Source organism: Chiloscyllium punctatum, chromosome 41 (assembly GCF_047496795.1).
Source record: "Chiloscyllium punctatum isolate Juve2018m chromosome 41, sChiPun1.3, whole genome shotgun sequence".
Classification (NCBI taxonomy): Eukaryota; Metazoa; Chordata; class Chondrichthyes; order Orectolobiformes; family Hemiscylliidae; genus Chiloscyllium; species Chiloscyllium punctatum.
The window spans coordinates 17,240,665-17,267,074 of record NC_092779.1 but is presented as its reverse complement, the minus strand read 5'-3'; the positions used below and the strand labels follow the sequence as shown (position 1 = coordinate 17,267,074).

The 26,410-nt window shown below is 45.3% G+C and overlaps 1 protein-coding gene across 1 annotated transcript in view; it reads right to left on the bottom strand.

Moving 5' to 3' along the window:
• The window catches only part of pxdc1b (PX domain containing 1b), a 45,870-nt gene that overhangs the window by 4,797 nt on the left and 14,663 nt on the right, over window positions 1–26,410 (bottom strand). The window contains exons 2-4 of the mRNA XM_072560452.1: window positions 20,020–20,111; window positions 14,560–14,677; window positions 6,626–6,737 (exon numbers count right to left, since the gene is read on the bottom strand). Of these exons, the coding sequence (XP_072416553.1) occupies window positions 6,626–6,737; window positions 14,560–14,677; window positions 20,020–20,111 (322 nt within the window). The remainder of the gene's footprint in view (window positions 1–6,625; window positions 6,738–14,559; window positions 14,678–20,019; window positions 20,112–26,410) is intronic.

The window sequence follows — 26,410 nt, the reverse complement described above, 5'->3', positions numbered from 1 at the left end:
CATTCTGAGGCTTGCAAGTTGTCACACCTCCCAGTAAGAACGGTGAGAGTTGATTGGGTGGAGAAGAATTCTATTGATGGCTATTGCTATCTCAGAGCTCCTAACCCCAAATTTTCAGCTCACTTGGGGTCTTCACCCTCACTTTGGGGAAGTCTGTTGCAAGGTCTTTAAATTCTTACTCATGTGCCATCCCTCACCATCTGCTGTAGTGGGATTGGAACCTGGATCAACGATTAACAGGCCAGCGCCATCACCTCCTCTTGTCTGCTTATTGCATCTACATTGCCCTAAGTCAAGTGAGGGAACGAAGAACGTACAAAGTGGAAGAGAATTCACAGCCATGTGGGCTCCAGGTTAATGGAAAGATTAGGAATTTGCATTCATGTAGCGTTCAAAACTGTTTCCAACTGTGTCACGTACAGTGATCTATTTTAAGATGAAGTCACTTAAACACATGACTTCAGAGCAATAATAATGAATAGACCAGGCTTTGGGTTGGCCGGTCAAGGAGAACCTAGGGCTCCTTCGTCTGAACAAAGTGCCACAGGAAGTTTGACATTGGGCTGACCCGTGATAACGGAGTTGAAATGCCTGACCCATAGAGAGCCAAATCTAACAATATGCACATTACCGCTGCCCTTAAATATTTCCAGAATTGACTGCAAGTGACAGCAAATAATTGGACTGACGCAACACCATGTGGGGAATGTCATGAACTCCATCTCAAGACTTCTGGAATAATGCCCAAAAAAACTGAGTAAGAGGAAGAGAAAAGAAATAAATCAAGATTCCGTCTCTCCTGTTGTTTAATTCCAATGCTCAGTATGATGCCAGGGGCGAAACAGATGCATTTAACAGCCACTCGTGTTTGTGTGAGCTTGGATGAGTTGGCAACCCAGTACTACATCACTGGCTCCATGATCTGGGTCAACTATTAATGTCAACTGGGTTTGGTTTGAGCACGTGAAGGACAAGTATTTGCGATCCAGTTCCTGCCCCTTATGGCAGCTCCTCAATGCTGGTTCAGCCATGTTCTCCACTGGATAGATCAGGGAGAGCCCAGGTTGGATTTATGCTGAAAACCATGCTGTCAGTCAGAGTGACAGTGGGAATTGGTCTCAGTTCCCCTCTGTAGAGGAACTGCAGATATGTTGTCTGAAAATGTCAAAATTCATGATGCATATGTTGTGTGAATATAATATTTAATTTTAGGGGAACCTAGATGTGTATATAAAGGTTATTGAAACTCGGAAATTCAGAAGTTGCTCGACCACGCAAAGGTACACAAAAGTCCTCCATGTGGTGTCACCCAGGGGTGAGAGCTATAAGATAGCTGATAGGCCCATTTATTCGGGTAATTGAAGACAGTCTGTCTCAGAAGGATTGCCCTGGCATTGATAAAGTCATCGAAAGTATCTATATACTTTTCAGATCAAAGGGCATGCTTGGGAATTTAAATTAATCAGTTGAGATATCTATCTGAGACATACTGGGTGTTTCATGTTGTCATTGAAGAGGTCCTGAGGAAGGGTCACTGGATCCGAAACGTTAACTCTGATTTCTCTCAGCAAACGCTGCCAGACCTGCTGAGCTTTTCCAGCAACTTCTGTTTTTGTTCAATTTGGGAAACTTGGTTGGCCTGGATGAGTTGGACCGAAGGGTCTGTTTCCGTGCTGTATGAGCCTATAAATTACATTTTAAATATAATTTGCTAACAACCATTGCACAGTGGTAGTGACCCTGCCTCAGAGCCAGGAGGCCTAAGTGCAAGCCCCAAATGCTTCAGATGTGGGTCATAACCAGTCTGGACAGGCTGATCAAAAATATCTCCCGATACTTGCTGTTCAGACCCATTGGTGATAAATGACCATGTAGCAAGGCACTGAAAACCCCTGATACCCATCCACTTGAGATGAACACTTGTAATGCCACAGCATATAGACCACAGGCCAATGGCTGGCAAGTGGGATTAGAATAAATAAAAGTATGATGGGCCAGAGGGCCTTCATGCACGTTGCAGAAACTCTATGACTATTGATCATTTCAACATCACCATGTGAAACACTTTCAATTCCATTATTTACATTTAATCAGGTGCTACGGGGAGATTTGAACCCATACTCCCAGAACATTAGCCTGGGCCTCTAGGTTATTAGATTAGTGACAGTACCATTATGTCACAAAGTTTGCTGCAGATCTACAGTAGCAGTGAAGTGACACGATATTGACTTTAGAAAGGGAGGAAAAGTTAGATTTTGAAATGCCAGCCAGTGATGAACAGAAGCAATTACCAGACTGTGCACACTTCAGCACAGCCTCATTAGCTGCTTAACAGTTGCCCTTTTAATATAAAACTCAATGAAATGAATCCAGTTAAAAGAATCAAAGAGCTGAGATTAGCACCGTTTCAGCTGAGTGATGAACAAAGACATTTGAAGGCTGATGTTGCACTCAGTGCACGGGTGAACGGAGTGGAGCTGGAGTGCAATCAAGCAGCACATAGAGCTCAGACTTGGTTCGAATTATCACTCACTTCACCTGCACAACAGACAGCAAGGATGCTGGCTCTGGGAGCTCAGTCTACACGTCCCTAACATGTGGATACCTAACCCTCTCTGTCTCCTTCATCACCCAAAGGGCTGTGAGTCTGTGGGATTCCCTGCCCAGTGCGGCAGCTGAGACTACCTCATTGAATGTTTCTTAGGCAAAGATATTTAGATTTTCGAACCTGTGGTGAGCCGGCAGGTAAGTGGAGCCCCTATATTATGGAGTGGCAGAGTAGGCTCAATGGGCCGGATGGTGAGAGTGTGGTGCTGGAAAAGCACAGCAGGTTAGGCAGCATCTGAGGAGCAGGAAGGTCAATGTTTCAGGCATAAGCCCTGAAACATCGATCCTCCTGCTCCTCGGATGCTGCATGACCTGATGTGCTTTTCTAGCAACACATTCTCGACTCTGATCTCCAGCATCTGCAGACCTCACTTTCTCCTCAATAGGCCAGATGGCCTATTCCTGTTCCTTTTTCTTATGTTCTTAAATATAATTTGCTCCCAACCATTGCACAGTGGTAATGACCCTATCGCTGAGCCAGGAGGCCTAAGTGCAAGTCCCAAATGCTTCAGCTGTGGGTCATAGCCAATCTCAACAGGCTGATTAAAAGCTATCAGCTGTTACTTGCTGTTCAAACCCATTGGTGAGAAGAGATCATGTCAGCAAGGCACTGAAAACCCCTGATACCCATCCACTTTAGATGAACACTTGTAATGTCACAGCATACAGACCTCACATCCCGAAAACGTTATTTGTAGTCACTGCAAGATAGTAGGGACACTAAATTTCCATTCTCCCATTTTGATTCCTCATGGTAACTGATGCAATGCTACTCCCTGGCTTGGAATCCTGTGACTTTGAAGAACATTGTATCTCTACAGCAGCTTTCACAGCCCTAGGAGGATCCAAAACGAACAGAGTACTGGGCATGCAAGAGTGTGGTCATTGTTGCAACATCAGAAACACAGTGACCGATTTGTACACAGCAAGCTTCCACAAATAACCATGTGATAATGATTGGATAATATGTTTTAATGACGGGGATTGAAGATTTAATGTCTATCACAGCATCAGACAGACCTCCCCTGCTGGTTTTCAGAGTAGTGTCACAGGATAATTTATGACACCCCGAGAGAGTTGAAGGATCCTTTGTTTAATGAGAGTTTAGCAAACAGTCCTGTACTGGAGTGTGACTGGAACCCACGACCTTATTGAACCAAAGTTCACGTCCAATTGCTTAAATCTGAGCAAGTGATGTCCCAAGCCTCAGCATACGCGTCCTCACAATAACAACTTTTATTTATGAAGACCCTTTCACGTAGTAAAGCATCCCAACAAGTTTCACAGGAACCATGATCAAAAGGAACCACACCAGATAAGGGCAGGTAGCTGAAAGCCTGGTCAACGATGTGAGCTCTCAAGACATGACTTAAAGGAAGACAGTGAGAAAGAGAGAGAGAGAGAGAGAAAGAGAGAGAGAAGTTGAGTGACGGAATTCTAGATCAAGGCATCTGAAGATACAGCTGCCATTGGCGAAACAATTCAAATGGGGGATGGGTGAGAGGCCAGACTGGGAGGACAGCAGTGATCTTGATGAGTTGTAGAACTTGAAATGTTGGAGGTCGTGAGGGTGAATGGGAATTGGAACTGAGCGCACACAGTTTACAATGGAAACCCTGATGGAACAGGAACCAACAAAGACCAGCAAGTACAGAGTGATGTGCACTTGGGATCGGGTGAGAGCTAGGACATGAAGAGCAGAGGTTTTTGATCAGCTGGAGTTTACAGAGAGGGTGTAAGGCAAACGGCTGGGCAGGAACTGCCGAACCTCACAATAACAAAGGCATGGACAAGGGTTTCAGCAGCAGGTGAGCTGAGGGAGGTAGGCTGGCATTTGGCAAAGAGCGGATCCCAGGCAAACGCTGTTGGAAACTCAGCCCAGAGTCAAACAGCATTCCAAGACTGTCCTTTTTAATTCTTTCATGGGATTCTGGTGTTTCTTGGGAAGACCAGCATTTGTTGCCCATCCCTTGAACTGAGTGCATCGTTGGGCCAGTGCAAAGGGGGGTTAACTTTGGTTCTGGAGGGAGGTGCAGGCCAGATTGGGTAAGGATGGCAGATTGCTTTCCCTTTAGTGGACCTAATACATTTTCATGACAAACAATGGTAGTTTTGTGGACTTCATTACTGAGAGTAGACCACAGAATGTAGAACATAGAACAAATTTCTAAATCACAATTTGAAATAAAATCTAGATTACATGTTACCAGAATCAGCATGAATAGTAACACAAAATCTGTGATATACAACTATCTTGATTTAAAGGTTATTCATAGAATCCTGACAGTACAGAAAGAGGCCATTTGGCCCATTAGGACTGGACTGACCCTCCGAAGAGCATCCTACTCAGAATCCTACTGCCGATGAAGGGTCACTGCACTCGAAACATTAACCCTGCTTTCTTCCCCCAGAACCTGCTTAGTTTCGCCGACAATTTCTATTTTGATTTTCTTGTCTTGCAGGAGGATCAGGATGTCAGACATTTATTAAATTAAACAAAGGGTTGCCGCAGGGGCGTTTTGCTGATGACCATAAGTGTGTCTGGGAGCTGGGGAGCTGCTGTCGTTACTCCCCCTGGTGGTTAATGGCCACAGTACACATGCTCACCGAGGGAAAATCACAAAGGCCAAGGCTGGGACTCCCAAAGCTTGTCTTAAGCAAGAGAGAACAGAAATCAAAATGAGGGCCAGTCCCTTAAAACACAGGATAACTGATCACCCTGCACCCCAACCACATCCAAAGGGCATGTCGCAATTTCCCCTGCTGCTGTCTGAGGACAAATCACGAGCCCCATATCCCAAGGATGGGCTGGGATGTGGATAATTAGGCAGACTTGGTTTTTCTGATGAATTCCTGCTGATGTCTGGTTCAGAGCACAGCTTTGGAGATCCAGAGTGATGGCGAAATAGCCAAATGCCAATCATGTTCTGGATCCTAAACCTGACGAGGAGCCACTCAGGGAAAAGTTGCAGGGGACGTGAAACAGTAAACCTCACATTCAGGAGGAAACGAGAGGAAACTGGTGATGTTAGCAGGAATGATGTCAGCTCTTGTTATTGCAAATAAACAAGGGGACATGTCACCTCCAGAAACAAAGTCCTGTCTGACATCCCCTTTTAGTCATAGAGTCATAGAGATGTACAGCTCGGAAACAGACCCTTCGGTCCAACCTGTCCATGACGACCAGATATCCCAAACCAATCTAGTCCCACCTGCCAGCACAGATCCGGTCTATCCTTTTCCATCACTATTTTAAAACTAATAGAATTATGGTCACTGGCCCCAAAGTGCTCCCCCACTGACACCTCAGTCACCTGCTCTGCCTTATTTCCCAAGAGTAGGTCAGGTTTCGCACCTTCTCTAGTGGGTACATCCACATACTGAATCAGAAAATTTTCTTATACGCACTTAACAAATTCCTCTCCATCTAAACCCTAAACATTATGGCAGTCCCACTCTAGGTTTGGAAAGTTAAAATCCCCTACCACAACCACCCTATTATTCTTACAGGTAACTGAGATCTCCTTACAAATTTGTTACTCAATTTCCCACTGACTGTTAGGGGATTAGACTTTACATTAACAGTAAGACGTAGGTTGAGCTTTACCTGTTCCTGCGATGGCCTGCAACTCAGCTGATAATTAATTTTTACCATGCACAGATGTTTTCCTGATATCCCAGAACAGTTTAACTAGGAATGCTGATTGCTTTGTTAACTGGTAGCAAGCTTCCATCTCCTTTCATCTCTCTCCTTATTAATTGATGTCACCTCAGATCACACAAGTGGATGCCCTTTAGTTTTGAGAAGGACAACTATGTAGCGAGGTAAATGAAGAATATAAAGGGTTGGTGGTGAGTTGGAAGCTATAAACGAATGCTGTGGGTTCTGCTGGTATCCATAAATTACTTTAGAAGATGTCGCCACTCAGTTATGGCCTTGGAGCCAAACTTCAATTATCCATTATAAAACCGCACCACAGAAAACATTCATCTTAAAGTCAAGGAAAGATTTACTCACAAGTTTTCTGCAGAATCTGCTGCCAGGTGCTGCTCTTTGCCATTCGCAATATTGCTGTCGAAAACGATTGTTTCTGTGTTTGCTAAGCAAAATCCATTTGAACGCATAATATCTATGGAAGGGGAAGTAATGAAGTGAAACTGATTTGTTTCAGGTGACTGGCTTCGCTATATGTCTAGATAATAGTTCATGGTAAGCTCTAAAGGGATGGGGTATGAACAGTTAACATTGGCCAGGGAGAACGATAAAACCACAGAAACACAAGAACGATACAGCACAGAAAGGGGGCCGTTTGGCCCATTTTGTCCATGCCAACCCAAACACAACACTAACAGGGAGAGGCTGAATAGGCTGGGGCTGTTTTCCTTGGAGCATCAGAGGCTGAGGAGTGACCTTATACAAGTTTATAAAATCATGAGGCTGTATAGACAAGGTCTTTTCCTTGGAGTGAGGAAGTCCAGAACTAGTGGGCATAGGATTAGGGTGAGAGGGGAAAGATTTAAAAAGGGCCTAAGGGGGCAACCTTTCCACACAGAGGGTGGCGTGTGTATGGAATGAACTGCCAGAGGAAATGGTGGAGGCTGGCGCAATTACAGCATTTAAAAGGCATCGAGATCAGTACAGAGGAAACGTGATTATCCAGCATTCAGTTAATCAAATTTCAGATGATCCAAACAAAACTGCAAGGTTCCAATGCATGGCTAACTGTATTATCCAGCATCAGTTATCTGGAATTCGATTAGCCAAACAAAATACTTCCTACCTGTGTCCTTCAGATAATCAAGGTTCCTCTGTATATGAATAGAAAGGGTTTAGAGCAATTTGGGCCAAATGCTGGCAAGTGGGATTAGATTAGGTGAGGATATCTAGTCAGCATGGGCGAGTTGGACCGAGTGGTCTGTTTCCGTGCTGGACACCTCTTTGACTCTATGACACCCAGATGTCCTTTGTAATCCCATCTTCTTGCACTCGGCCTATAACCCTGCAGCTTACTGCACTTAAGGTGCTGATCCAGGTACGTTTTCAAAGAGTTTAGAGTCTCTGCCTCCACCACCAACTCAGGGAGCAAGTTCCAGAACACCCACCACCCCCCTGCGTAAAAACAGTTTTCCTCACATTGTCTGACCTTACACCCACCCACACAGATGGGGAGCATACTGAACGCAGGGAAGTCACAGTCCGATTAGCACAATGCAGTTTTAACCCAAGGAAAGGGGGAGGTCTGTACAGCACCAAACATGCCATCAGAAGCTATCAGCAACTTGCCTAAGGCCACAGAGGCCCCAGGCTAAGATTTCTTTCTAAAACATTTTCTTAAAATTGATTGTGGCCCATGAGAAGGAAGTTTGCCTCCTCTTCCTGAGTCGATAAAGTGCGGAGCTGGAGAAAGCACAGCAGGTCAAGCAGCATCAGAGGAGCGGGGTGGGTGGGGTGGGTGGGGGGGGGGGGGGGGGGGGGTCAACATTTCAGGTCAGTCCAACTCTCCTGCTCCTCTGATGCTGCTTGACCTGCTGTGCTTTTTCCAGCTCCACCCTTTAGTCACTCTGACTTTCCAGCACCTGCCATCCACACTATCTCCAAGTTGGCTCCTCTTTCTGGCCTCAGCGTAGTCAGACACCCTCCCGTGTTGCATCTCCTGGTTTTTCTGGGTCCTTCCTGCCAGCTCCTATCTCATTCCCACCGGTCGGTGGACAGTCCTGAGGGACATGCGTTTTAAACAAAGCCCAAAGCCTTACGTTCAACAGCGTGCAGGTGTTTACAACCCACCCACACCCTCCAACCTTCCCCGAGGTCGTCAGCACACCTTCAGTTCCCTTTGTGCCAAGTGAACCTGCTGATGTAATTCGGAGCGATGTCATCAGTGAACCTGATGTTGCGATAGCAATGTCCGACAGGTGCAGGCTCCCCTCCCGATAATGGTCACCAGTGTTTGTGAAGACAGAACAGTTACAGGGAAAAAGGGCTGCTTTCTTCATTAAAACACACATCTGCCTTGTCTTGCCTTTTCTTTTTGAGAAGCTTTGAGGCTGATCATTCTTACTTATTCGGCGAAATGGCCCACGTTCATCAATCTCCCATTAATAAGACCATTCTGAGGTCAGGCCAGGACAGAGACGGCCAGTCAGGGTCAGGGGTCAGGGGTCATCAAGTCAGTAGTTAGGGCAAGGGGAGATGATGCAAGTTGCATGGAGGGTTCACAAGTTGGAGAACAGGAGATGGTACAGGGAAGAGTGCATGGGGAACAATGTTAAAATTAGTTTCAGGAGGCTCACAGAATTGTTTTGGAGCAGAAAGGGGTCATTTGGCCCATTCTGTCTGTACTAGCACTCTGAGTTTTTCAACTCTCCCACTTAGTGCCTATCTCCTGCATGTTGCTTTTCTTTAAGTAAGATTAGTCAGCACAATTGTAATCCCTGTTCACACCAATGTGAAATCGTCTGTGTGTGAGGGGTACAATGTTAAATGAGGACCACCTACGTGTCATTTTTGTGACATGTGACATCAGTGACCGAATGATATAAGAGAAATCTTGGACCTCGGGTTTTGGCTTTTGAGGTGGAGAGTATCCTCATTTGCTCAAATTCATTGCTCCTGGTTTTGAATCACTTTCCAACTCAACCAGAAGGTTAAAAATCACACAACACCAGGTTATAGTCCAACAGGTTTAATTGGAAACACACTAGCTTTCGGAGCGTCGCTCCTTCATCAGGTGATAGTGGAGGGCTCAATCCTAACACACAGTTTACAGCAAAAATTTACAGTGTGATGTAATTGAAATTATACATTGAAAAATTGATTGTTAAGTCTTTCATCTGTTTGAATACTATGATAGTTTCACTTCTTTCATGTGTAAATCACAAAACCTTTTTTTAAAAGTTGCATTCTCAGGTTAGCTGTTAACAATGGGTGATAGCTACACCTAAAAAGTGAGATAATGGAGTTTTACATGAATTCATGCAGTGGTTCAGGACGTTCGACCTCGGACCTTCGGGTGACCATCCTCCAAGGGGGACTTCGGGACAGGCAGCAACAAAAAGTGGCCAAGTAGAGGCTGATAGCTAAGTTCGATACCCATAGGGAGGGCCTCAACCGGGACCTTGGGTTCATGTCACATTACAGGTGATCACCATTACACTACACACACACACACACACACACACGCGCGCGCGCGTGCGTGCGCGGATACACATATACACAGACACCCACACACACCTTTACAGCCACATACACTCCCACACTCACACATGCACCCCCTCACAGACTTAAGACACTCTACACTCACTACACACATACACTTTCTCACACTCATAACCCCCAACCCAGACAGACACACACAGAGACAGACAAAGACCCACATGCACACATTTATGTTTGTGGGGTGAATTTTACTTGCAGGGTTACATTGTACTTTGCTCAAAAACTGCATGAATTCATGTAAAACTCTGTTATCTCACTTTTTAGATTAGAATCAATCTAAACATCATGGCATAGACAGAGAACACAGGGGGCTAACACCTTCAACATATTGTCTAGCTATCACCATTGTTAACAGCTAACCTGAGAATGCAACTTTTAAAAAAGGTTTTGTGATTTACACATGAAAGAAGTGAAACTATATGGTATTCAAACAGATGAAAGACTTAACAATCAATTTTTCAATGTATAATTTCAGTTACATCACACTGTAAATTTTTGCTATAAACTCTGTGTGTTAGGATTGAGCCCTCCACTATCACCTGATGAAGGGGCAACGCTCCGAAAGCTAGTGTGCTTCCAATTAAACCTGTGGATATAACCTGGTGTTGTGTGATTTTTAACTTTGTACACCGCAGTCCAACACTGGCATCTACAAATCACAACCAGAAGGTGGCAGCAAAGTACCAAATTTCAACCTTCCAGGAAGCAGGAGGTGCCACAAAACCAGACAGAACTCTAATTGGCATCAATGGCCAATCCACATTCAGGACAATGATATTCTCACGGCTGCATTGTGTCATTTAACTGTGTTGCTATTGATAGGTGCCTCATATGGTCAGCACTGAATCCACCAGAATTTCAAATCTGTATTGACAGGTTTATTTTCAGAAATATTGCGGGCTTGGTTTTCAGCTAGGAGCTTGGGAACCCAATAGCTCAATCATTTTCTGGTTCCAATCCCACAAATGTATCACTCAATCCAATCCCCATTTGCAGATTCTCTTAATGGACTGGGAACTGACTCCCCACCCACCCTCATCCTCCTCAGCCCCACTTCCCTTCCCCCTCCTCATCCTCCTCCCCAGCATTCCCCCTTATCCTACTCTTGCTGTCCTCCTTTCTTGTCTCCTTCCCCATCCTCTTCCCCCCTCCCCCCCCACCCCAGGTTCTTAAAGATAAAGGGACAAACATTATGCCTGTTTAACATCTCGTTTCAACAATCTCTCAGCCAGGACTCTCTTCTCCAGAGTGGAATTGAACCGACAACTTTCAGACTGAGGATCATGGGGGCTACTCACTAAGGCACAATAAACATGTAGCTGCGATGCTACTCTGGTGAGGAGCTGGCAATGTGACCACCAAACATGGCCACGATAACAAATGTACAGACATCCCTATGCCACAGAAGACAGGCCTCAATCTCCCTGTTTGGAAAAAGAGTCCATTCTGATACTGGTTGCAGTTGTGGCTGGGAGGATGAATGCTGTCTGTGTTAAAGAACAATATGCAGTTTGCCAGCTCACTAACAGCCGGGCTGTCTGAATATGCTAAAGGTGTGGTAGCTCAGTGATTAACACTGCTGCCTCACAGTGCCAAGGACCTGGGTTCAATTCCAGCCTTGGGTGACTACCTGTGTGGAGTTTGCACATTCTCCCAGTGTCTGTATGGGTTTCCTCCCACAGCCCAAAGATGTGCAGGTTAGAGTGGATTGGCCATGCTAAGTTACCCATAGTATTCAGGGATGTATAGGTAAGGTGCATTAGCAGGGGAATAGATCTGGGTGGGTTACTCTTCAGAGGGTTGGTATGGACTTGTTGGGCTGAAGGGCTTGTTTCTACATACTGGTACTGGTTACTGGTACCTTCTGCGGTCTATATAATGGAGGAGAAAAGGCATGCATTTATATAGCACTTTCCATGATTATCAGATACCATGAAGCACTACACAGCCTGTGAATTAATTTTTGAAACGTACTTCCTGTTGTAATGGAGGCCAACTCAGACATAGCAAACTGCCCACAACCAGCAATGTGATAATGACCAGATACTCTGTTTCTGTAATGTTGATTCAGGGAATAAAAACGAGTCAGGACACCGGGGAATAACTCCCATTGGAATAGAAACACGGGATCTTTTACACCCACCAGAACGACCCATTTAAAAGCTCAACTAAAAGACAGCAACAGCTTCTGTCAGTGCAGCATCCTCTCGATACTGCACTGGGGCAGCGATCCTGATTTCTGTGCAGAGTACCCCTCAGTGGGACTTGGACCCAGACCTTTGTGAGTTGGAGGCAGGTATGCTGACAAAGAAAACACAACTTTACAACTGTCCCATCATCAATGACTGAAACATGAGCTGTTTGATTATGTAATTAAGTGCTATTTGATCCAGCTTGGAGAGAGGCGACACAGTTTCAGTCAATGATCACACTCAAATCCTTTCCCTTAAATGGATTCTGTACCAATTAATTAAAGGGCTGTTCCTAAGATGGAGCAAGATTCCTCAAGGGTTTTCTCTCCCATTTTGGGGCTCCCAGCTAACACGACCCATTTCCCCTAGTGATGGACCCCCCCCCCCCATGGTGGAGTTAACATGACCCACTCCCCCCCGGTGATGGCGTTAACATGGCCCCATTCCCCCACCCCAGTGATGGAGTCAACATGACCCACTCCCCCTGGTGATGGAGTTAACATGACCCACTCCCCCTGGTGATGGAGTTAACATGACCCACTCCCCCTGGTGATGGAGTTAACATGACCCACTCCCCCTGGTGATGGAGTTAAGATGACCCCATTCCCCCTGTTGATGGAGCTAACAAGACCCCAATCCCCCACGTAATGGAGTCAACATGACCCCATTCCCCCCAGTGATGGAGCTAACATGACCCCACTTCCCCTAGTGATGGAGTTAAGATGACCCCACTCCCCCCGGTGATGCAGTCCACATGACCCACTCCCCCCAGTTTGAGTTAAAATGACCCCACTCCCCCTGGTGATGCAGTCCACATGACCCACTCCCCCCGGTAATGGAGTTAATATGACCCAACTCCCCCTGGTGATGGAGCTAACATGACCCCACTCTCCCCGGTGATGGGGTTAACATGACCCCACTCCACCTGGTGATGGGGTTAACATGACCCACTCACCCTGGTAATGTATTTAAAATGACCCCACTCTCACCGCTGCTGGCGTTAACATGACCCCATTCCCTCCAGTGATGGAGCAAACATGACCCCACTCTCCACGGTGATGCAGTCCACATGACCCACTCCCCCCGGTAATGGAATTAATATGACCCCACTCTCCACGGTGATGCAGTCCACATGACCCACTCCGCCCGGTAATGGAATTAATATGACCCCACTCTCCACGGTGATGAAGTCCACATGACCTCACTCACCCCGATGATGGAGCTAACATGACCCCTCTCCCCCTGGTGATGGAGCAAACATGACCCCACTCCACCCGGTGATGGAGTTAACATGACCACACTCCCCCTAATGATGGCGTCAACATGACCCCACTCCCCCTCGTGGTGGCGTTAATATGACCCCACTCCCCCCAGTGATGGAGCTAGCATGACCCCACTCTCCCTGGTGATGGAGCTAACAAGACCCCACTCCCCCTGGTGATGGAGTTAGCATGACTCCACTCCCCAAATGTTGGAGCTAACATGACCCACTTCCTCTGGTGATGGAGTTCACATGACCCACTCCCCCCGGTTTGAGTTAAAATGTCCCCACCCCCCCTGGTGATGCAGTCCACATGACCTACTCCCCTAGGTGATGGAGCTAACATGACCCCACTCCCCCTGGTGATGGTGTTAAAATGATCACACTCCCCCTGGTGATGCAGTTCACATGACCCACTCCCCCTGGATCTAGAATGCCAGACAACCATCTGATGAAGGAGCATCGCTCCAAAAGCTAGTGCTTCCCAATAACCTGATGTTGTGTGATTTTTAACTTCGTCCACCCCAGTCCAACACCAGCATCTCCAAATCACATCTAGAATCCAGACGAACATTCTGAAGAGAGGCATTTAAATCTCACTGGTGGAACTTGAATTTGAATTTAAAGAAAGCAAGCCTAATGATGAAAACCTTTTATTAAAAAGTAATTTGGTTAATTAATGTCCTTAAGGGAAGGAAACTACCTCGTCTGGCCTACATGTGACTCCAGACCCACCACAATGTGGAAATGAATTCTGGCATAACCAGTGATTCCCATATCACATGGGGTGAATAAAACAGAAGTTAAGGACATTGAGACTCCCCCTGAGCAGTGATTTAATGTCAGTGTAGTTGGGTTTCGAAGGGGTTTCTCTCACAGACATCTGCTAGAGCCAGCAGTTCACTCAGCACAGAGTGAACCTCACAAATGTGAATGCTGCTTTAATGAGTCCCTAATAAAAGACAGGCATTAACCTATTGATGGTAAAACTCAATTAAAACCGTGTACATAATGGGGGAATAAGTTGTTTAAACAATCCCTGCAATGGAAATACTGTGTAATAGCTAAGAAGGTTCTGGGCATCGCCTCTGTACACTTTATTTTTAAATCCTCGATTGCATAAAATCACACAGACATCTCAAAGCTGAGCTCTACTGACAACTAATGGACAGTTGGTTCCATTTGGCTTCAAAGCAGCAATTAATGATCCCTTTGTAAGATGTACCTGACCCACTCGGTGACCCATGCGTGAAGCAGGAAGAATTGTCAAGTGACTCACTCACCCGATATTTTGACAGGGCTTTTGAAGCTCATCTGAACTTTCTGGACAGAGTCATTTTTTAATACTTGGTCTATCGAAGATCTTTCGAAGAAGGTGAGAACAACTTCTGACCTAGAATACTAAATGAAGAGGCAGAGAGTAAATGTGTAAAATTCAATAAACTGAGAAAAGCACTACATTTATACAATACTTCTCCTAGGCACTTTCAGCTTAATGCAATGATTTACTTTAGGAATGCCTGACAGGCTATTGTTACTGTTGATAAATAAGAGGCCTATGGTTTATCTGTAGTAGATCACACAAGTGGTTGTACGGGTCTCAGTATTTTCTCTGGTGATTATCATTGAGTGAACAATGTTGGTTCAGACACATAAACTCCCTGCTCACATCAACTCCCTGATATTTTTGCATCATTGTTAGCCACAGGTGAGGTCCTGGAAGACTGGACGGTAGCGAATGTTGTGCCGTTATTCAAGAAGGGATGCAAAGTAAAGCCTGGGAATTATAGACCGGTAAGCTTAACTTCAGTGATGGGTAAGTTACATGAGAAGATTCTGAGGGAGAAGATATATGCATTTGGAAAGACAGTGTTTGATTAGGAATAGTCAGCATGGCTTTGTGAGCGGGAGATCATGCCTCACAAATTTGTTAGAGTTCTTTGATGAAGTGACCAGGAAGGTTGAAGAGGGCAGGGCAGTAGATGTGTCTATATGGATTTCAGTAAAGCCTTTGATAAGGGTGGACATGGTAGGCTGCTCTGGAAGGTTAGATTGCATGGAATCCAGGGAAAGCTAGCAAATTGGATACACAATTAGCTTGATGGTGGGAAGCAGAGGGTAATATTGGAAGGATACTTGTCCGACTGGAGGCCTGTGACTAGTGGAGTGCCTCAGGGGTCAGTGCTAGGCCCATTACGGTTTGTTATCTATATCAATGACTTGGATGAGACTGTACAAGGTATGATTAGTAAGTTTGCTGATGACACTAAAATAGGCGGTATCATGGACAGTGAGGAAGGATCTCAGAAATTGCAGGAGGAACTTGATCAGCTGGGGAAGTGGGCCGAGAAATGGCAAATGGAGTTTAATATAGGTAAGTGTGAGGTCTTGGAACGTCAAATCAAATACGAGGTTTCATGATGAATGGTAGGCCCTTAAGGAGTGTTGTGGAACAGAGAGATTCTGGAGTTCAGGTTCACAGTTCTCTGAAAGTGGAGTCACATGTAGACAGGACAGTGACGAAGGCTTTTGGCACACTGGCCTTCATCAGTGAGGGCATTGAGGATAGAAGTTGGGAAGTTATATTGTAGTTATACAGGATGTTGGTGAGGCCGCACTTTGAGTATTGTGTTCAGTTTTTGTCACCTTGTTACAGGAAGGATGTTATTAAACTGGAAAGAGTGCACAATAAATTTTCAAGGATGTTGCCTGGACTCAATGGTCTGAGTTATAGGGAGAGGTTGGACAAGCTAAGACCTTTTTCCTATCAGTGTAGGAGACTGTGGGGGTCATTATACAAGTGTATAAGTTCATGACAGACATGGATAGGGCGAATGCACTCAGTGTTTTTCCCAGGGTTGGGGAATTGAGGACCAGAGGGCATCAGTTTATGGGAAAGAATAAAAGGGAACCTGAGGGCCAACTTTTGTACACAGAGGGTGGTACGCATATGGAATGAGCTGCCAGAGGAAGTGGTTGAGGCAGGTATATTAATAACATTGAAAAGGCATTTGGACAAATACATGGATAGGAAGGGTTTAGAAGGATATGGGTCAAGTGCAGGGAAATGGGGTTAGTGTGGATGGACATTTTGGTCGGTATGGGCCAGTTTGGGCCGAAGGGCTTGTCTCCATGCTGTAAGACTCTATCTTCAATCTAACCTGACCAAGCATATGGGATTTTAGATCATAATGTGCTCATTAATGCTTGCTGGAAGCAGCTAATATTCACATTCAAGGTCCCAGTCTCTACAAACTAAAGGAATACATTCAGGCCTTGTGCCTTTTTGTGAATGACCTGGCAGGTTGGAGAGTCTACATTCCTTTTCTCCATGGCAATACCTCACGAAATCAGAGGTAACTTGCCAGCCAATCAGCAGCCTTTTCTCCTGTGATGTAAGTTGATGTCATCATTTGAAATCTGACGTTCTTGAGTTTGTTCTGATGAATGTAAGATGAAAGGTTTCAATAATATGTCTCTTGTTTCAGCAACGTTGAAGTTCTCCATATTTGCAACAATGCACATCAGGCTCAACCTCCAAAGACTTCCACAGATGAAACTGGGTGGTATGGTTTTCCCAAACCTCATTATTCCATGGGCATTGGACAAGAACGAAAGAGAGTCCCCCTTCTCTTTTCCAACGGGTTACTGCAACTCCACCTCGAACCAGCAGATGGGGGTCTTGGTTTAACCTCTCATCAGGAAATACAGCACTCCCAGTGCTCCAGTCTTGACTTTTGTGCTTGAGTCCTGGAGTGAGATTTGAACCTACAACCTTCAGTCTTAGAGGCAACTAAAATGTGACAGATTAATCTATTGCAATTTTCAGAAGGACTTGGGAGTCCTTGTAGGTGAATCACAGCTAATCTGTAGTTAGAGCAAGCAAATGGCATGTTAGCCTTTAATGCAAACTGGTTGCAATTTGATAATAATGACATTGAACATCATCATTATCACCGCAGAAACCCCCCACCGTTATCAACGGCTTGGGGGTTACTGTTGACCAGAAAGAGAACTGGAGAAGCCAGCTAAATAATGTGATGCAGGAGTAGCTCAGTGATTAGGAATCCCACACAGAGTAGCTCACCAAAACTCATCTACCATCTACAAGGCACAAGGCAGGAGTGGGATGGAATATTCCCTACTTGCTCTGGATAAGTGCAACTCCAACAACTATCAAGAAGCTTGACACCAGCCCAGATAAAGCTGACCTCATATTTCGCATCACATTGACAATCATTCACTCCCTCCCTGACTGATGCACAGCAGTAACAGCGTGTACCATCTACAAGATGCACTGCAGCAACTCAGTAAGTCTCCTCAGACAGCAGCACCAAGATCCATGACCACAACCATCTGGACAGACAGGGGCAGTAGATCCATGACCACAACCATCCGGACAGACAGGGGCAGTAGATCCATGGGAACACCAGCTCCCCAAGCCATTCAGCACTACACCAGATAGACCTATCTCCAAACAGTGGGATGTATCCAAGAAGGAGATTTGGAGGGTACGGACCCAATATGTTCCAATACAGCAAAAGGGTGAGATCATCAAAAACCTGTGAATCCTGCCTATCAAGGGATACACTGCACATTGTAAAGAGAAACAAAGAAGGATTATGACGAATACCGAGGGTCCAAAACAGCAGAAACTGTATAGAATGGACAAGAGAGAACTTAAAAAGGAGATTAGGAGAAGGAAAAGGTGACATGAAAGGATGCTGGCAGGTAAAATAAAGGAAAATGTTCAGGTGTTTTACAGGTACATAAATAGTAAAAGGATAATGAGGGAAACAGTAGGGCCCATTAAGGACCACAGCAGTAATTTATATGTGGGGCCAGAGGACATAGATAGGATTCTAAATGAATACTTTGTGTTGGTGTTCACTAGTAAGAGGGACACTACAGAGAGACAAATCAGGGGGAGAAGGTCTGTGATACATGAAAGAAATTTGAACAGACAGAGGAGGAGGGTTCTAAGTGGTCTGGCAGGTTTAAAAATAGATGAACCTTCCGGGCTATTGGATGAGGGCACTGAGGAAATAGCACGGGCACTGGCAATAATTTTCAGTTCCTCTCTGGCAATAGGAGAGGTGGCAGACAACTGGAGGACAGCCAAGGAGGGAGCAAGGATAAACCAGGAAACTACAGGCCAGTCAGTCTAACCTGGATGGCTGGGAGGAATTGAAAGCAATGCTGAAGGCCAGAATTAATCTGCATTTGGAGAGTCAGAGATTAATCAAGAACATGGTTTTGTCTGACCAACTAAGTAGTTGAATGTTTTGAAGGGGTGACCAGGTGTGTAGATGAAGGCAATGCTTTTGATGTTGTCTACTTGGACTTCAGCATGGTTATTCTTAAGGTCCTCCATGGGAGACCAACAGCAAAGGTAGGAGCCCATAGGATCCAAGGAAATTTTGGCAAATTGGATCAATAATTGGCTGAGTGGCAGGAAGCAGAGGGTGATTGCATTTGCAATACCAATTCATGGAAGGCTATGCATCAAATGCTGGGAAATGGGATTAGACTAGTCAGCTGGTTGTTTCCAATGGCATGGACACAATGAGCCAAAGGCCTTTTACTGTGTTGTAGACCTCTGCAATTCTATGACCACCCTAACTTGGAAAAATATCGTTGTTCCATCAGTGTCGCTGGGTCAACATTCTGAAATTCCTTCCCTAACAGCAGTGTGGGTCTACCTACATCAAACTGACCTTTCCCAGGACAATTAAGAATTGGTACTAAATGTTGGCCCAGCAGAGCTCCCAAAACCCAAACTAATCAAAGGAAGCATCAGGACCTCTTCCAGAAGTTGTGTCCATCTTTAGCAAGGTGACAGCTGGAACCTGGTCTGGGATGTTGACTTCCTTATCTAAGGGAGGATACTCTCTCTCCAGTAAGGGATGTAATAAAATGTCACTAACTCTAAGAGCTGTGCTGAGGAGAACGGGCCCATTTCTTCTCGAATTTCAAGGAATCACAGAATCCCCACAGGCCATTCGGCCCGTTGAGTCCACACCCACTCTCCAAAGAGCACTCCAACCCAAACCCACCCCCGTACCCTATCCCTGTAACCCCGCATTTCTACATCCCTAGAAACTATGGGCAATTTAGCATGGCCAATCCACTGAGCCTGCACATTATTGGACAGTGGGAGGAAACTGGAGCACCCGGAGGAAACCCATGCAGACACGGGAAGAATGTGCAAACAGACAGTCGCCCGAGGGTGGAATTGAACCCAGGTCCCTGGAGCTTTGAGGTTTAAAAAAGTTGGATCTCATTGAAACATGATATTCTTAAAGGGCTTGATAAGATGGATGCTGAGAGGCTGCTTCGTTGGACAGGAGAGATTCGAACTAGAGGCTCATAGTCTTGGGGAGAAGGGGTCAGCCACTTGGTCACTCGGAGGATTTTTACCCCAGACTGCTACAGATGCTGTGTCATTGGGTATACTTAACAGTGAGATCGACAGCTATTTGGGCAAGCAACAAAGGAATTAGGAAGAGGATAGATAAGTAGAATTGTTTTGGGAAGTTCAGCCCCAAACTGATGGGAAGTACTCCTGGCTTTCTGATTCCTTAAACTTGTGTTTACTAAACTTGCACAATCAACAGCTGAATACAAAACATAGCAAATTATTTTTCCAGAACTCGTTTGGTTGAAAGCCCTGGAGTGTCGGCAAAGTATGTAGGTGCCTTCATTAATCCGAGAATAAGGAACACCCAATGCCAGATACTTACTTTGCAGGGCAAGTTAATTATAATCTTCAGAACTTTCTCAATTTCGTTCAGTCTTGCTTCTATGTCATGGGCTTTTTTCACTGCAACTAACCCTGGAAGAAAAATAAAAAGATGATAAGAATGTATTGTTCCCCAGTGAAGTGTCCAGGTGAATGTTCATCTGGTGAATGCAGCAACAACTGAACCTGGGGAAGCAAATTAGGCATCAGAAAGCTTAGCATTGGGAAAGGACCAATTTCTCATACTGGCTTTCAACGTCATGTGCTACATCTGTTGTACCCAGTCACCTCCCATGAAGCAACCTTTCTGAGCAAGTTCCACCAGACTCTGTCCTTCGGAATAAGGAATGGGAAACGCAGCAAGTCACTGTTTCCCCTGACACACCCCCTCTGTCAAACAGCAGGTTTGAACTCGCATGGCCAGTGTGATTATTGTTCACTAGTTTCAGGACAGGTCAGAGTCACTGTGCAGCCAACCCCTAGCAATGGGGTCTCAGTAAAAGCTCCTTACGCACTTGTGAAGAGCTCAGGTTAGCACTGCTGCCTCACAGAATCAGGGTCCCAGGTTCGATTCCTGCCTCAGGCGACTGTCTGTGTGGAGTTTGCATATTCTCCCCGTGTCTGCGTGGGTTTCCTCCGGGTGCTCTGGTTCCCCCCCACAGTCCAAAAATGTGCAGGTTAGGTGAATTGGCCATGCTAAATTGCCCATAGTGTTAGGTGAAGGGGTAAATGTAGGGGAACGGGTCTGGGTGGGTTGCACTTTGGTGGGTCGGTGTGGACTTGTTGGGCCAAAGGGCCTGTTTTCATACTGTAAATAATCTAATCTAAGTAATCCAATCTAATCTAAATAATCTAAACTAATCAATCATGGTGGACGTTCCTGAGAAGTGCTTCCTCTATAGGCAACGTCGAGACCACATCACACCTCAAACCCAGCTGGCTTCAGGAATTTGCACTGACTGAATAGAAATGAATTTCCTCTTCACAAAGACGACCAACTGCTCCCTAAACACATGCCGTTCTTGTAACTTATTCGACAACTTTGTGACCTCTTGAGTGAAACAGCTAAAGGAGCTCCTGCTGTCATTCGGTGACACACATCACTGCAACTTGGAGATCTGATTCTGCCGCCTGTAATCATTTCCTCAGTTCATTGGGTTCTCTTTCTTTCTGGTCTGCATTTGCTACAACATTTCGCTGAAGCGCAACGCTAGCTCAAGAAATGACACCTCATTTTCTGCTCGGTCACTTTACAGCCTCAAGGTCTCAATATCGAATTCCCTAACTTCCAAATCTGACTGCATAATGTTTATCCCTCACTTTTATACATTTGCTCCACCTCTCCCCTCTCCCCATTACAGCATTGTCTTGCTTGTATCTTATTTAGAATTAGATTTTATTGTCACATGGATATAAAAATGCAGTGAAAACTGTTTTATCATGTGCAAAATGAGGGGTGTCACCATGCTCCAATGTCACCTTTGAAACACTGAATATTACGCAAGGTTTTGACTGCAATAGAGATCATCATTCCTTCATCTTTTTGTTACTTTCTGCTACTCTTACCTCTCCTTCACTCTAACCCTCTGGTGAAGTCGGTTGGTTTGCGAAGTGGTTTGATGCCAACAGTGTGGGTGCAGCTCTCATCATCAGCTGAGGTTACCATGAAGGACTCTCCTTCTCAACCTCTCCCCTTACCTGAGACACATTGGCCCTCACCAACAGTCATCCCTTGCAAGTGGGAGAGCAGCCCTATGGTCTGGAAAGACGATGGGTGACACAGCATCCCTTATGGATAGATCCTTCCCCCTCCCCTGTGTTTCTTATTGAATTGATGCTGCTGGGTGACATTGTCTGGAAACATAAATGCAGGTGAATACACTGTGAATACACTGACAACACTGAGCTCCAAGTCAACACTATGAGCGGGAATGCTGTCCTGTTATGGGGATGGGGTGCAGCCAGCTGGCTGTGGAATTTTGTGCTGCTGGCTTGCATGGCATTTTCCCAGCACCACTCCATTCCTGAGCCATCTTCCACGATGGATGAACAGAATGCACACTTGCCTGACAGGAGTGGATCACTTTGTACGATCATTAAGAGGCCAGTTAGGACCAGAGGTCAGAGGGCAGCTGGAATTGGTCGATCTTGATAGTGAACCTAATGTAAAGCCAAATGGACACATATCTGACACCCCCCACCATGCTGTCATTGATTTTAAACTAACAGGTTGATTTGAAATTACAAACTTTCGGAGTGCTGCTCCTTCATCAGGTCAAAGGAGTCATTGAGTCAAAGAGATGTACAGACCGGAAGCAGACCCTTCGGTCCAACTGTCGAACCAGATATCCTAATTTAATCTAGTCCCATTTGCCAGCACTTCACCTGTATCCCTCTAAACCCTTCCTATTTATATCCCCATCCAAATGCCTATATTTGGATATTGTAGCATGAAATAATTCAATTTATTACAGCTATATACCAACAATGCATTCACAGGGACTACATGTCTGGGCTAACATTAAGCTTAGGGTGGCACAGTGGCTCAGTGGTTAGCTCTGCCGCCTCATAGCACCAGGGACCCAGGTTCGGTTCCACCCTCGGGCAACTGTTTGTGTGGAGTTTGCACATTCTCCCTGTATCTGTTTTCTCCACATGCTGTGGTTTCCTCCCACAGCCAAAGATGTGGAGGTTAGATGGATTGGCCTTGCGAAATTGCCCGTCATGTCTAGGGATGTGCTAGCTAGCCTACTTCAACACTATTAAGAGTTCTATTAGTTACGAAAGAGCAGCATGCTTCTAGTAGAGTGCTCTGCTTCAGGTGATCCTGGTCTCAGATGGAGTTTGAGATCACATGCTATGATATAATGATGATATCACAAGCTTGTCTCTTATTGGCATACAGTGCCTCTTAAAGGTAAACTGACCTACTGACTGTGAGACATAAAATGACAGTAACTTGGTCACTTATGATTTGCGTTTCTCTCTACTTAAGTATAACAGGTTTGTAAGCAAAGTTGGAGGTCATGGAACAAAAGGAACCAGAGCAGCTTGGTTGAGTGACGGGAAACAGTAGTGCCGAATGATTAAAGTTCATCCTGAAGAAAAGTAAACAGAGGGGTTTCCCGGAGTTTCACAATATTAGGACATCTGCTTCTCTTGATGACCCTGACCTTGATGTACAAACACATGTTAAAAATTTGCGGATGTCATAAAACGTGGAAGCATTGTGAGGAAGATAACCTAAGAGTTCATCACGAGGCTGGGGCAATGAGTAGACAAGTGACCGATGTTTTTTAATAGGGAGAAGTGGGGAGCAATCACACTGGTAAGAAGAACGAGGTTGGGCAACATAAAATAAAGGGCATAATTTGAAAGAGAGTGCAGGAGCAGAACAGCCAGGTAAATACATACATGCACAAATCATGGGAGGTGGCCGCAGAGATTGAGAAAGGGGTTAATAAAACATGTACAGAATTCATAACAAAAACCAAAAGAACTGCGGATGCTGTAAATCGGAAACAAAAATGGAAGTTGCTGGAAAAGCTCAGCAGGACTGGCAGCAGCCACAGAGAGAAATCAGAGTTAACATTTCAGCTCAGATGCTACCAGATCCACCAAGATTTTCCAGCAAGTTCTGCTTTTATATCTGGAACGCACACTGCCTGACAAGGTGGTGCAGGCAGAAATTCAAAGAGGCTTTCAAGAGAAAATTCAATAATTACCCAATGTTTTATTTAAAATGGAGTGTTATGAGGAAAAGGCAAGGGAGTGCGGGCACATGAGGGTAGCCCAGGCAGAGAGCCAGCATTGATGTCTTGGGCCAAAGGGCTTACCCTCAGTGCTGATAGCCACTCTGAGAGCAGAAATATTGAGTTGCAATTGATTAGAAGATCCAAGCACAATCTTATAATGCCTGTCAAAATCATCATGCCACAATTTACTGCTGAGCTTAGCAAATTGATTCTTCATGTGTGAGCCACTTGACAAAAGAATTCTTCATAAGTAACTCATCAAAAGAGCCTTGCCTTCAGTATGACCATTTGCTGCAGTCAGTGTATCATTCAGCACCAGAGCCCAGTGCTGGGTGCTGGAGGGAGCAATGGCAGCTGGACTCTGACATGGAGGTGATGTGGAACCTCACCTCCAAAATGTTTGCAAGTGCAGCATTTGTATACAGTGTACGGTGTCACTTTGACAGGATTATTCCTGTTTCCACAGGGAACCTTCACCAGGAATGACTGCCGTGGAAGAGCTGTCAAATCACTAATTTGAAGTTCTGAAATTTCTGTTTTGTATGAGATGATGGTTCCACAATAAATGCATTAGGACACTGAGCCTCAGTTGAATCCCCTTCTCCCCACCCCAAGGCCTGATGAGACTGAAACATGTAAGGGAGTTTAAATGAAGGTGCGTTATTACCACATTCCCCTCGAAGAGTTTCTGTCAAAGAAACCCCAGTGACAAACAGGATCAGAGTCCCAGAAAGGGCCCTGGAAGACAAACAAGCTTTTTCTGCAAAGATACAAATTAGGAGCAGAATCACGCGACTCAATAGAATCATGGCTGATCTGTTTCTGTTGTGAGTTTCACATTCCCGACCTTCATTCATTCACAAACTGAGGGCATCAATGACCTTACCATTAAGTGTATAAGTCCTGCTAAAATTTGCTTTTCCAAAATGCAGCACCTCGCATTTATCTGAATTAAACTCCATCTTCCACTTCTCAGCCAATTGGCCCATCTGGTCCAGATCCTATTGTAATCTGAGGTAACCCTCTTCGCGGTCCACTACACCTCCAATTTTGGTGTCATCGGCAAACTTACTAACTGTACCTCTTATTACCCATCCCTAATTGCCCAGAGGGCATTTAAGAGTTAACCATATTGCTGTGGGTCTGGAGTCACATGTAGGCCAGTCCTGCTAAGGGGGGCAGTTTCCTTCCCTAAGGGGCATTAGCAAACCTGATGGGGTCTTTCCCAACAATCAGCAATGGATTCATGGTCATCTTTAGACAATTAATTCCAGACTTCTTAAAAAAATTATTGAAATCACATTCTGCCATTGCAGGTTCAAACCAGGTCCCCAGAACATTACCAGGATCTCTGGGTTAACAGTCCAGAGATTATACCATTCGGCCATTTCCTCCCCCCTCTGCCACCATCACATAGTCATAGAGTCATAGAGATGTACAGCATGGAAACAGACCCTTCGGTCCAACCCGTCCATGCCGACCAGACATCCCAACCCAATCTAGTCCCACCTGCCAGCACCCGGCCCATATCCCTCCAAACCCTTCCTATTCATATACCCATCCAAATGCCTCTTGCAATTGTACCAGCCTCCACCACATCCTCTGGCAGCCCATTCCATACACGTACCACCCCCAAATGAAAAAGTTGCTCCTTAGGTCTCTTTTATATCTTTCCCCTCTCACCCTAAACCTATGTCCTCTAGTTCTGGACTCCCGACCCCAGGGAAAAGACTTTGTTTATTTATCCTGTCCAAGCCCCTCATAATTTTGTAAACCTCTATAAGATCACCCCTTAGCCTCTGACGCTCCAGGGAAAACAGCCCTAGCCTATTCAGCCTCTCCCTATAGCCCAAATCCTCCAACCCTGGCAACATCCTTGTAAATCTTTTCTGAACCCTTTCAAGTTTCACAACATCTTTCCGATAGGAAGGAGATCAGGATTGCATGCAATATTCCAACAGTGGCCTAACGAATGTCCTGCACAGCTACACCATGACTTCCCAACTCCTGTCCTCAATACTCTGACTAATAAAGGAAAACATACCAAGCATCTTCTTCACTATCCTCTCTACTTGTGACTCCACTTTCAAGGAGCTATGAACTTGCACTCCAAGGTCTCTTTGTTCAGCAACACTCCCTAGGACCTTACCATTAAGTGTACAAGTCCTGCTAAAATTTGCTTTTCCAAAATACAGCACCTTGCATTTATCTGAATTAAACTCCATCTTCCACTTCTCAGCCAATTGGCCCATCTGGTCCAGATCCTGTTGTAATCTGAGGTAACCCTCTTCGCGGTCCACTACACCTCCAATTTTGGTGTCATCGGCAAACTTACTAACTGTACCTCTTATGCTCACATCCAAATCATTTATATAAATGACAAAAAGTAGAGGACCCAGCACTGATCCTTGTGGCACTCCACTGGTCACAGACATCTTTGTTCTGTCTTAAAATTAGTCAATGACCCGGTCTCCGCCATCTTCTTAAGCAGATGGTTCCAAAGCTGAGAACCCTCTGAGAGAAAAAGAATACTCCTCATCTCTGTCGTAAAGGGTGGTGCCTAAATTTAAAACTGTGTTCCTCAGTTCTGGACTCCCCCACAAGAAGAAACATCCTTTCCACATCATTTCCGCTGTT